Here is a 13,183-nt window from a genome sequence, read left to right as displayed (position 1 = left end):
ACATGCGCTCTTAGTTGTTTCATAAATTCAGCGCGAAATGTAAAATTTAAAGTGCGCCCTCAAACGCCAGTTTTCATTTATTCCCCACCTTCTGATTAACAAATTAAAGACGATGCCCAACTCGATCTTATCATGTTGGTTCCAAGTCTGAGAACATATTTGTTTAGAAATTAGGTGCTTCTTTCCTGGTATAAGGGACATTTTTGTTATTTCCCACCATGTACAAGGATTTTCTTTATGTAGTAGATGCAAATTTGTTTTGGACATACAAGGAACTTTTTTTGACATCAAACTTAAAACTTTTGTTTTTACAAACTGTTGCTCTTTTTTTGGATAAAAACTGAATTTCCCAAACAACTCTAGAGTTTACACACATTTGGAAAATTGCAATGTTGGAGTGACGCAACCACTGCTATATTCAAAATATTTATCTGGTTTTGGCCCTGAACAAAAGGTCAGAAAAACAATGACAAAGCTGTTAATTTTAATCTAATATACTAATTTATTTACAATAGGAATATACACACATACAATTCTATTTAAATAGGGGGTTCAAAGCAATGTATAATCAATTTCTTAGAAATAAAAAAAAATCTGATTTTTTTGGGGGCAAAACAAAACAAAATAGACCTTATTTTCTGATTTTGGAGTACATAGAACAAAGCAATTCGAAAATGATAAACTTTATTTTGGCCAAAAATGTATTTCTCACAAAATATATAAAAACAAGGAACGTAACACTCGCATCAAATTAAAAGAATAAAACACACACATAAATGCAAATGAATTGAAATGAAATGTATACGTTTTCGGCCAGATTTTAACACACAAATCTTTCAAGTTCCCAACAGTTCAAAAAGAAAATAAGTCAGGTCCTACGAACCAAATAAAAAAAACAACAACCAGAGAATCATTCTACAATTATAGGTAAAAGTTTTTAACTTTCATATTGTGTAGCTTTTGGAGGTTTTTTTTATTACGTGTTTATCTACACCAATAATATAAGACGCTTAATATATGCCGGTGCAGCACTTCAAGGCGTCCTCCTTTTACAATGTATGTGTATTTTATGCACGCAATCAAATTCATTGACTTAAATCATGTGGTTCTCATACTTGTGCAAAGGTGAAGGCCAGTTACTACTTAAAATGTAAGTTAAGACCTCAATCTTTACAGGTAAATAGTTCACAATTGTTTGCGATGTACAGGGCGAGTAACAAAACAACGAAACCCAAATGTCGGGACCATCATTTTATTTTATTCACATAGGGATGTGTGTGAAATGTTTTCATTTTGCTGAAAAAAAAACAACCTTTTTTGTGATCCGTGGATCACTTTAAAACGGTAATTGTGTTTAAATTTCGTAACTTGAAAAGTACATGAGTGATTTGAATGATTACTGTACTTAAAGAAAGCTGATGCATTGGGCTTTCATATCCTAGATTTTGAAAGTGCTACATGCAGAACTTCACTATAACAATAGTCCCGACATTTGGGTTTCTGTTTTTTTTTTACTCGTCCTGTGGAAATTCTGGATGATTATACGGCTCCGTTTAGTTTCGGAAGTTTTCAGCAGAGGCTACTTTCGGTGCATGCTGGTTCATATATAACATACATCCAATGGATTTTTGAGAGTCGGAGAGAGCAGCCAAGGCAAGGGCTACTCTAGATTTATACCCATGACTTTCTGAACATCACGTAGGACCAGACATTAACATTCTCGGTGCAGAGTTCAGTTCAATCACGGATCCTCTACCCAAGGATAAACGACTCACTGGAGCTTGTGTACAAAATGCACGGAACTGATTGTCTACACGTGTGATATGCCGTGTCCGCGCATAGAACAACGAATAGAACATGTAGAACAATGCGCGCGCGCCATGAATCCCTGACAGCTGGCTCCGGCCCACATGAAATCTCATTGAAGCCAGTCTGAAATTTTACTTTGGTCGCGTGCTGCATCTCGGTCGCGTGCTGCATCTCGATCGCATATGCGCACACACATGCTGTATCACACATGCTACAAGAAATTTTTGGGAAGTCAAATTGCCTGATTTCTGAATCCACAGAAATGGATGGCTTACAAGATTATCCTAGTGTTGTTTAAAACGCTCCGTCGGGCATTTTGAGTATTCAGATTGTGAAGAGTGCTTGAAGGAATTGATGCTTGGGTTGTATGCACAGGTCAATCACTGGGTGACCCCTGAAAAAAAAAAAAGAATTAAAAACGAAAGTTACTGGTAACTATGGTCATGTATTGAAAAAAAAAAGAAGTTAAAATTAAAGATCATACCCTTTGCTCTTCAAACACTGGATTTCTTTCTCCTCAACAAATTTCAATTTGTATGTTTTGTTTTAACAAAAAACTATGTTGTTCTGATTTTTGGCATCTGAAAAAGAATTTCGTTTTTGCGTACATCTGAATGCTCCCTGTGAGAAATTGGCAGTCAATAAATCAAATTTGAGAAGAAATAATTAAATATCTAAAGTCAATTCGGGCGATTCACAATGCAGTGCGCCACCAAGAGTTTGCCACGGAGAGTTCACTTTCCCAGCGCATTGTGGGAGATGGTTGACAAATTCGCAGCGCGGGACATTTGAAATTGTTAGTTTTTCCGGCCAGAAAGTTTGTAAAAGTATGATTTGAATATAATGTTTGCCCTTTTCTTTTCTTTTTATCAATATGGAGTTTTTTGTAAGGCGGCAGAACGCTTTGCCCCAATCTATAACAAATTAGCTCAAGTTGTCTACTGACACTCGTTCAATGGGCCATGTTTTGTCGACCGTAAACTTGAAAAATGAACTCTCCATGGCAAACTCTTGGTGGCGCACTGCATTGTGAATCGCCCGAATTAATGGTTTTTGTTGTTTGAAAAACGAAAAAAAATATCCATTTTTCGAGGTGAGACTCAACAATATCATGGAGAATGCATCTTTTAAAAACACAAAATTCTATTCTACTTTATCTCTAAATAAATGTGCAAGCAATTTAGAAATTCAAATTGGTATCCAGCCCACAATGCAGTGAGTTACAGTGTATAATCCTGGACACCAGTTAAACATGCCGTGTACTGGTGCATTTCACCAAACTACACAGAGAAGTGGATTCACTGTACAAATGTACATGGTTTAAATTGGAACATTTGTGTTGGTCAATTGCGCAAATAAAGGCGTCTTCTTACGCAAGCAATTTTTGTTCGTGCATCATCTATCCATTTTTATCAATTCTATTTCAGATATGGGTTGCTCAGAGTTATATAATACAAAAGGTAAAGGACTTACTTGGTGAGAAAAATGAGGAAAAACTGTGCCAAGTGGCTGGGGAAATAGTCCTGTTTGACCACATGTGCCATGGCCAGCAGCAATCCACTGGGGTCACGCATGGGCTTGATCTTGTCTTCACTCTGCAAAAAAAAGCCAAGGCCAAGGCCAGGCAACATGGATAATTAGACTCATATGTAACTTTTTAAGTGGTGATCCCATTTTATTCATGTTTCTTGGCCATCAACTTTTTCTCAGCCAATCACAGGCTGCTGCTCGTTGGTCCAGCAAGGATTTATGGCCACGCAACATGAAAAATGAAATCACGTCCAGCTTCTAGGCATACAGTCTCAATCTATTCATGTTCTGGGGCAGTGGTACACTCTTGTTGCCAAGGTTACAAACATTTCACTGGTTCCCGTGCAATTTTTATCAAAATGTATATCTGGGAGTGGATGCAAACATATTTTGATGTCACCAAAGTGGTCTTAACTTTAAACTCATAACAAGGGTGGGAACCAGTCGAGAAAATAAGAATGTTTCTTGCAGGTTTGTTTATGCAACTCAAATCTCTTTCAAGGAATTGGTATTAATATTGACCTTGATGAGTCCCAAATGCACCAGAATGCTGTTAGCAACTGCTTCAGGATTACACTTGTCACCGTTGAACAGGTGTCGAAGGATGACGTCTGTGTGGTAAAAAAATGAATAATCAAGATATTAACAAAGTTACCTGATGATTTTGGTCTTCTAAGAATTACATGGTCACTTGCATGTTGACAATAGGCTCTTTTCTTGATATTTTTTTGCGCCAACTAATTAAGGGTGCCAGTGCACAGCCAACCGATCCCTGCAGGTTTGGTGGTTGAGTGGTAAGACGTCTGCACTAGTAAGCAGGAGGTCATGGGTTCGAGTCCCAGCTGAGTTGACGTGTGAATTTCCCCCCCCCCCCCCAGCCCCAGGATAACACAGCGTACATTGTATTTATGAAAGTACACGTATGTCGGTGAAGGGCAAAACCTAATATTAAATGGCATACAGAGCTTCAAAACCATGAAAATAATGTGCAAGTTTCTGATGAGAGGATGGTCAAGAACTACTCTTTAAGATTTGAATGTTTACAACTTAAAAAGGGAATCATGTCACACCTGTTGCCTCATAGACAGCTTGCATCACTGCCTCCCGTTTGCTGTCCATTACAGAAGCCACTTTGACAAAAACCTGGACGACCTTCTCCAAATCTCCAGTGTCATTCTGAAATAAAACAAGTGCGAGTGCACAATAAGCTCTTGCCGTGTTGCAAAAAGTCTGGCATGAAATCAATCAAAATGATCCCTGCCAGAGCTGAAATATACGATGCCGAAAAAATACGACACCGATGGCACATATGGAACACCATACTTTTGGTCAATTTTCGGAACAGACAAACAGACCACCAAGTGGCATGTAGCAGCTCCTGCTGAAATGTTTCAAATAAATATGTACAAGATTGTTGTGCAGAAATGTACTGCAATCTCAATTGAAATTATTTTACATAATCTGACCAATGTATTCTACAGGAAAACATTTTTGTACTTTTTTTCTTTTGTACTTCCAATTTATTTTCATATTCCTATTAAAAAAATATTTGATAGTGAAATAACTACACAATATCTCACCCCAAGTTCCTTCAGGATGAGGTTCCCTCTGTCCTCACCGATCCCCAACAGCTTGTTTGCACTTGGAAAACACAGGAACTCAGCAGCAGTAGCTGGTACCTTGTAAACAACCAATCACAGGAGCCCATAACAGTTCATGAATATTTATATAACTAATGTCTTGATGCTATTGGGTAACAGTCTCTCTCATTCATACCCATATTCATGAGGTATGTGTGTACCCCTACCATAACATTCCGTACTGCCTGATGTTTGTCTAACTGGCAGGAAGGTGAAGTGATTTAAAAACTAATCAGCACAATTTCCCACTTCAGATTAATTCACAAAGATTTTGTAACAGAGACATATGAATTTAAATACCACTTTGTACAAATATTTATTTCAATTTTTTTTTCAAGTTTCACACAAATACTTGTAAAATAAAAAGACTATCACACACTAAAAAAAAAAATATATAAAAAGACTATCACACAAAGGAAAAAGTTGAAGTGATTTTTGTATAGATATTAAGATTTTGAGGAAGATCGAGATAGGATTTTTAGGTATTTGTTTTTAAACACTGAAGTCACGTTTCAAACATTTTATAAAAAAAAAATTGGAATATATAACTGATATTATTGAGATCAGAATTCTAAACAGCATTGGAATATTTTGAATTCCTTCAAACAGAAACTTATAGGTAATTACTGGAAGGAAAAACACAAATCTTTTTTCTTTAACCAATAATAATTTTTTTAACACATGTTTTCACCTGAGAAAGTTTAATTTGCATTTTTGGAGTATTAAAAAGAAAATAAAGTTCATATTGCAGATGATATTCACACTGTCCAAATGTACAAAACTCACATGATATGCAGTGTTTTTCAATATATTAAAAAAAAATTAGATCACACAAAGTAAAACAAAATAAAACTACCTTTTAAAAGCCAATACTACAATATATGTAATTAAAAAAATCACCTAATTAATCTAATTATTCAACCATGGCATACTTTGATACTGTATGTACATATATTTTTTTTTTAGAAAAGGCACTGGGGGGATTTGTTTTATGCTATAATTGATTGTCAACCGTAAACTATCTTTTGTAACGTATACATTTTGAACTGACAATTCTTTCAGGAAACCGAGTTCCAAGTTGTTCTAAAACTCCTTAAATGAAAAGGTTCAATAAAAAGTTAAATAAAATGGCTATTACAAGTCTTCCGTGTGTGCAGATTTTCATAACAGTACCGTGGATATTTCTTTTGAGGTTTGTTCAGCAATATGAAATTTTCGTATTCAAATAGATACTTAACCTGAACATGGACGATTGCAACTCTGAAAACTAGACTTTGACTCCAACATCAATGTACAGAAATAGGCTGCTGAAAAAACTGGTATTAGATATAAATTTGTCTCTGTATGCTTGGTTAATGCCATTTACAATATATAAAAGGAATTTAATTCCTGTATATCTGTCATCAAAATCTGCTTTTTCGTTTTTTTGCAAGTTGTTAACTCTGGCCTAGTCAAAAATTTGTTTCCAGTTTGTCATCTAGTGGTCTTCAAGATTAAGCTTTCCTAAACACTTTGTGAGATCCTCCGTGTCACCAGGATTCTGGACAGATCAGAGAGAAAAAAAATCAAGAAAAAAGTGTTGGTTTCGTAAGACTTGAATGCAGGTTTGTGAGATGTTAAAGGAGGATCTCACAGATGTTTTAATAGAGTGCTCTCTTCAAATGTTTAAGATTTTAAGATCTTTAAGGTGGTTGTTATATGCCCTGCTGTAAATATTCATAAACCTTTTTCTGTTTGGTATTTTTGTTGGGTTTTAACAGAGAGGATGTGATCATCAGCGTGTCCAACCCTCAAGCTTAAACGCTACCCCAATATCACAAATAGGTCTCTCTCAAATGACGTCATTTCCTACGGACCATCCATGTGCATCAGCATCTTGAGCGTCAACTTGCATAACGCGTATCGGCTGCGTCGTATTTCGAACACATTTTGAGCAACAAGCGCGTGTTTGGAACATTTTCAACATTGCGCAATGCGTGCTTGATTGGGTAAAATACACATTTGCAGTTCTCCTACAGAGATGGCCATCACTTAGAGAGACCTACAACTTGGCTTCTTCAAAAATGCAAAAACATTTTAAGACTTACCACATTTTCCTTGTTGTCCTCCGGTCTTGGTGAGATGACAGCTTTTACTCCTTGGACCTGAAGCTCAGGGTCCTGGCTTTCCTCCCCATCGTCACCCTCCTCTTGCTCTTCCTCTGCATCTTCAGTGTCTTCGTCGTCATCGACGTCTTCGTAATCGTCATCGCTGTCGTCGCCCTCATCATCACTGTGGATACCACACAAAAACTTTACTGTCATCTTTTATTTTAAGTACAATAAAGTACTGCTGGTGGGCCAATGGTCGAAGGATGAAAACATCATCACAAAAAAATGGAGGTCCTGGCTTCTTGTAGTACAGTGTACAATATTATGCATGTGGTTACTGCAACCAGTGATACCACACGTCTCGATGGAGTGGTCTCAAATGTCATCTGGAGACTTTCAACCACCACTGACATAGAAAGTCAATATGACCACTCAAAACCATTTCATCAAGTTATTGCATACAACACAGCTCAATCTGTTCTATCTGACACCATGCTCCTGCAGACAAAGATTAGCTCTGAATGACCTAACCGAAACTTGCAATGAAAGCTCTATCAAAGTAAAATGTATTCATTTAAGCTATTAATTATATTCTGATTAGCTGTTAATTTTACTATGTGAACAATGGGTTCTTCACAATAGTGGCTAAACTGGGAAGGTAACGGTAGCCTTGTGGGTAAATTACCTGAGTGAGCCGAGGGCGTCCAAATGACCGTTGGCTTCTAGGACAGCGCGGACCAACTCCACCCCTTCCTCGCCAAAACTGTTTCCTGCATGGGGCAAAGAAAATTGACATCGATGAAAATTATGGTTACAATGTGATTTTCTCTAAATTCTTTATGTCTTGTCATGATGCATGTATGTAGCGGTACACTGATGCAAATCTGCTTTGAGACCCATTTTTAGTTGAATGTATAAAAAATATCGAGCATGGAAGTTCGTTTCCATGCTCGATAAATAATACTTTGTCTTTTTAAGCGAATGGTAATGCATACAACAGAAAAAAACAATCACGTTATAAATTTTAACACTTGAGGGGGAAGTTAATAGTAATGATAGCATGTCAGAGTCCTTATACAATCCTACTTTTGTCAAATACAGATGGAACTCTAGTCTTACCATTTAGCTCCAGCACTCTAAGCGCGTCCTTCTTTTCCATACTCTCAGCAAGTTTGATGCCGGATTCCCTATGAATCTCTCCATAGCTGAGATTCAGCTCCTAACCGCGGGAGGAAAAGGAAACAAATCAGGCAAACTTATTTAAATAGAATGCTCCAAATAATGGATATGTTTGAATTTTCTTTTTGCATTGTCAACACAGAATGTCAGGTTGGCGTAGGGGTACTTTCCTTGCCATCCACTGCTGTTACCCGGGTTCAAATCCCACCTGGGCCAATATGTGGATCGGGTTTTCCGTCCCTGTCTGATTCTGTGGGTTTTCCTTTGAATATTCTTCTGGATTTTTCCTCCCACCTCTAAAACTGTAATTTCTTCTCATTGTCTTCTCTCTACAGGCTTCTTCAGGCTTGCGAGCTTACAGTGCCTGGGGCGCTATTGGGGGAATCCTTGGTTTCAGTACCAGAAGTAAATTTTAAATAAATAAATAAATGTGAATGTCTTACCCGTAAGTTTGGCAGACTGTGATGGAAGGTATCAGCGAGGGCCGCAGCACCGCCTGTCCTGACCAGACAGTCACCGAAGTTGACAGACTCCAATTTCTCCAGATCCTTGAGAGCCTGTAAAAAGTGCAAAAATAAGATGCTTACAAAAATTATTGCAAAATTTACACATTTGTATTAAGGAGTTTTTAAGCACCACATTATAATTCATTGAAAGACAACAACAAGTTATAATATAGAAAGCCAATGGTTGTCTGCTGTCTCACAGAAGTCATGGAACAAACCAATTGCAAAAGCTTTTATGATTTCAAACATAATGCTCTGCTTGGGATATAATGAAATTTTTATGCCAGTATTGAGATTTACCTTTGCCATCGAAATTGCACCTTTTTCTGTAAACGTGTTGTCTTGAAGATTGATACTCTGTGAAGGAAATAAAACAAGTCCACGTGAAAGGAAAATAAAAAGGAAGCCATCTCACCTACCCCTGTACTGTGTCTTTGGTATTCAAAGCAAATCTTTCATAAAGCTTGTTTTCTGGTTTGAATAAGTGCATGCAAAATACGACGTAGAGTTATCCCCCCCCCCATAAAAAAAAAATCCACTTGAAATTTCAGCAAAGCGATTACCATGAGGAAACAGTGAAACCCCCAACACATCTAGAAACTGGAAGATGCCAATTTTTAAGGTTAAGTCTTGGCACGGTATTTTCTTATTCCTACAAATTGAGTACAGACACTTTCTTCTGAAGATTTGAAACAGCACTGATACAACACAACATGGAGACCAAGTACTACTAATAATAGTGGGTATTTATAAAGCGTACGTATCCATCAGGACTGGTGCTCAAGGCGCTACATCATTATTACCCCTGCTCATTGGGCACATGAAACATTCCAAACACCATCTCAGCTCCCTGGGGAGTATACAGCTCGATGCTGTCTGTTAGGATACAAGGAAGCTAATTCAATCACAATAACTATCTCTGCCCTCACAGGTATCACTTTACTCCTGGGTGGAGAGAAGCAATGCGTGACAAAGTGCCTTGCCCAAGGGCACAGCCACCATGACCCCAGGCTGGACTCGAACCCACAACCTGCAGCTTTACCCGCAGACCACGAATCCAATGCCCTTAACCACGATGCCACGGCACTTACCCTGAGGCTCTTATTGTGTGTGAAGGATTCTGCCAGGGCCGTTATTCCGTCATGATTGATACCATTCTGTGGCATTGCCACCTCCTCCAACGTTCCTATCGTCTGGAAGGGGAAAACAAATCAGCACTTAAGGTCAATAGAAATAGATCCAATTCAGTACAAGATACAAAAAACACTGAACCTCCCAAATACAAGAAGATCCAACAGAAACCAATATGTTTGCTGGATTGTGTTTAACTGAGAAGTGAAAATATGTCATTTTAGCGGCTCCCATTGGCTTCAATATCTGTTGGATATTCTTGGATTCAGCAGGGTCTTAAGTGCTAAAAAAAACCGTTAGTATCTCATAAAGCTCAAACAGTGTTCCACCTTGAAATCTTCTCTCAAGAGTACAAGAAATGAGACGGGGATGTAACACAGACAGCAGCCATCATACTTGGATAGCTGTTAGATATTTTTGAATTCAGCAGAGTCCTTTGGAAGTGGTCTGAAATGGGTTAAGGATCATAAAGTTTATCCCGAATAGGCTAGGTAGGATTCAACAACCACCATAAACCTTCTTGCAATGCGGTTATCAGTTTTGTCAACAGTGCTTACATCATCTACGTGGGCAGACATCGGGGAAGTCGTTCACAGAATCCTGTAATTACTCCCCAATGCAATGGGCCAGCTGCAGATAATTCTGTCCATAATTTATCCAAGATTTGTAATGACACGACTTCTTGCAATCTCCAGAAAGTCTCTAGCACCAACCTTGAAGGCTTCGCCCAGCGCTATGGCCCCGGGGTTCTCCAGTCTGTTGCGTCCTGCTACAAACACCGTCAGGGCTAACGGCCTGCCTGTAGCCAAGCTGCTCTTGTGACATCTGATGAGAGACTCCGCTAGCAGCTGCAAGAAAATTAAAAAAAATAATTCTATCATTCATTTATGATGTATGGGCATATCTTAAAACACCAATTTAATCGGTCCAGAAACTGACTTCAGTCTTGGGAAATTTGAAACCATCTTAAGGATAAGAACACTGTTGCTATCAAGGCTTTTCAAACCAACACCAAGGATGACATTTAGTCATCTCACTTTTTATCCAGATATTTTAGGCTTGGTTCTTAATTAAAAAAAAAAAGTTTAGTGAATCTCTCAGCATAGATACACATGAAAAATGAAAAACACAAAGGTCTTTTCAACCCTAAAATAGCTTTGTTGTCAACATACACCCCATGAACCTAACCCTCCGGGATATTTTGGCCAGAAACCCTGCTTAATGCAGCAACGTGTAACACTTGTCAAAATGACATGCCTGCCCAGTAAAGCAAGATCCATCAGGTCAAAAGTCTCAAAATGCCTCAAAAGTCTGTAATCACCGAATGCAGCAGGATACAACTGTGGTATTGTTCAATGGGACAGGCTCTCAGAGTCTCAGAAGTGGCCGTTCATGCACTGGTGTTGATAGCTGAATGCATCAAAGTGCTCCAGACTTTTACACGTGATGCACTGGGCTGCGTCTGGCAGGTTTAGGGTTAAAATACAAGTCTGCATTTACCCTTCCTTAACTGTGCAGCAATGCATTTCTTAGCAGAAGGCAATGCTGCTGAGATCAACATCAAACCGTGATACCCTAGGACCTGCAGCATTCTTGAAAGCTATTTCAAAACCAGACTCCCTTCAGCCCTGGCTGGTAACCACCAAGTATGCCCATACCTTCCCACCAATTCCCAGCCCGTTGTTGTTAAACCTAAGCTCCTTGATGGTATAACAGGCCTTGCTCTCAATCAACTCCTGGACAGCTTTGACACCATCTGGGCCGAAGGCGTTGTCGCTGAGATCAATCTCTACCAGGTGGGCACCTGCCGTCATGATTGCTGCTCCTAGATGCCTCTGCGATAGATCAAAACATGCTCAAGCTAAGATTTTAAACTTCCTTTAACAACGTAAAAATTTATGGTAGTTTATAGTTTTCTTTCGGGTCTGCAACTTTGTATATTTTTCCTAAAGGCGGGAAACAAAACTCTTCGAAAAAAACTCACCAAAGCAGGAGGGATTTCAGAGCGAAGTCTTCCTGTGAACATGTCGGCCCATTTTGCTCGCTGGAAGAAAAAAAATCATTTGAATTTTGCATATTGTTTCATGATATAATTCACAGTGTCAGCGACCTCAAATGACTGAATGAGTCCCAAAATGCAGGATAAGAACAAAAATCAGAAAAAGGGTAAATTACAAAAATACAACAAATAGACATTTGTAATGCGTAATTTAAAACATCTGGTGCCGAGTTTTTGTTTCGTTACAAATGCCGGAGGCCAAGTAACATTTTTCCTGATGTTCTGGAGAAGAAAAATCATGTGGTTCCAGGGCTTAAGCAGAGATGTGAAACAGAATATAAAGTGGAATTACCTCAAACTCTGGTCTTTTTGCAAGAGCCTTTGCTATCGCTTCAGCTGCCTCACTTCCCACTGTGTTTCCTTCGAGCCTCAGAGACTGCATGTCCTTGCAGTCTTCAATAGCTTGCACTATATCTTTGGCTGGGTTAAAATAAAATAAGAAAGGAAAAAGAGATCTGAATGTTAGGCCTTTAACGATGTAGGCCTATGCTACTTTTGGTTTATTTAGCCTATCATGTTTATGCAGATTAAATTAAAAAGTTGGTGTTTACCCCTCAAAACACAGATACATTAACAACAGCTACGCATGTAGACCCGTGACCGAGGAAATAATGGTAAAAATGAAAACATGATTTTCTGGAACCAGGCAACAGAGTTTTGCTGAGAACTGGTATTTTTTGTGGTAAACTAAATATCCGATTAGACTAATGGTGACAATTTGACAATCGTTGACAGATCCTACCATCTTCCGCTTTGTTGAGTTTCAGGCCTTTATCAGCAAACGAGACTTCATTGATCTGTTTGACTGCTGTCTTAGCCAGCAGGTCGGCCACCGAACCAACCCCGTCACCGTCGGCGCCTGCCATTTGAAACTGCTTCCTTTCCCGCGTATAGTTCGGAAACAGACCGAGAACACTACCGGCTGCTAGACTGGTGATATTTAGGTTGCAATTCTCTCCTTCTCAAGATTATTCTCATGTAAAAAGACAGTAATTCGTCGAGATAGATGTCCTACTCTGTTTGAAAGTACTTCTCAACATACAAATATACTTTTAAGTTGAAATTATCAAGTATAAGAAACAGCGACCCCCTTGTTTAGTGAAACTTCACGTGCAATCATTCTTTTAGGCACTAGCACTTCGCTGGTACCCGGTGCTGCTGGCTTTTTGTTCAAACTCGTGCCGAGAACCAGCTCCACATTACTGTGATACCGCCCTCTGTTGATTTTTTGTGATCAAG

General features: G+C 38.7%; 1 protein-coding gene across 1 annotated transcript; it reads right to left on the bottom strand.

Moving 5' to 3' along the window:
* Positions 1-1,373: 1,373 nt before the first annotated feature.
* LOC119727702 (ran GTPase-activating protein 1-like) lies at positions 1,374-13,092 on the bottom strand. The gene is made up of 16 exons (XM_038199718.1): positions 12,687-13,092; positions 12,237-12,364; positions 11,870-11,929; positions 11,544-11,720; positions 10,599-10,733; positions 9,846-9,947; positions 9,055-9,111; positions 8,692-8,805; positions 8,189-8,288; positions 7,755-7,839; positions 7,067-7,250; positions 4,920-5,018; positions 4,410-4,515; positions 3,862-3,950; positions 3,283-3,404; positions 1,374-2,203 (listed from the first exon to the last, which is right to left on the bottom strand). The coding sequence occupies exons 1-16, from the start codon at positions 12,808-12,810 to the stop codon at positions 2,134-2,136; spliced, it is 1,752 nt and encodes a 583-aa protein (XP_038055646.1). The 5' UTR covers positions 12,811-13,092; the 3' UTR covers positions 1,374-2,133.
* Between the last annotated feature and the right edge of the window lie 91 nt (positions 13,093-13,183).

This window comes from Patiria miniata, unplaced genomic scaffold (assembly GCF_015706575.1).
Source record: "Patiria miniata isolate m_02_andy unplaced genomic scaffold, ASM1570657v1 HiC_scaffold_20, whole genome shotgun sequence".
Lineage (NCBI taxonomy): Eukaryota > Metazoa > Echinodermata > Asteroidea > Valvatida > Asterinidae > Patiria > Patiria miniata.
This window is presented reverse-complemented; position numbering and strand designations above follow the sequence as displayed.

Excerpts from the sequence above, each read along its gene's own strand:
- LOC119727702 (XM_038199718.1), bottom strand. The coding sequence starts at position 12,810 with ATGGCAGGCGCCGACGGTGACGGGGTTGGTTCGGTGGCCGACCTGCTG. Across the intron at positions 9,948-10,598 it reads CGCTGGGCGAAGCCTTCAAG|ACGATAGGAACGTTGGAGGA; the intron begins GTTGGTGCTAGA and ends TTCCCCTTCCAG. Across the intron at positions 3,951-4,409 it reads AGCTGTCTATGAGGCAACAG|ACGTCATCCTTCGACACCTG; the intron begins GTGTGACATGAT and ends TTTACCACACAG.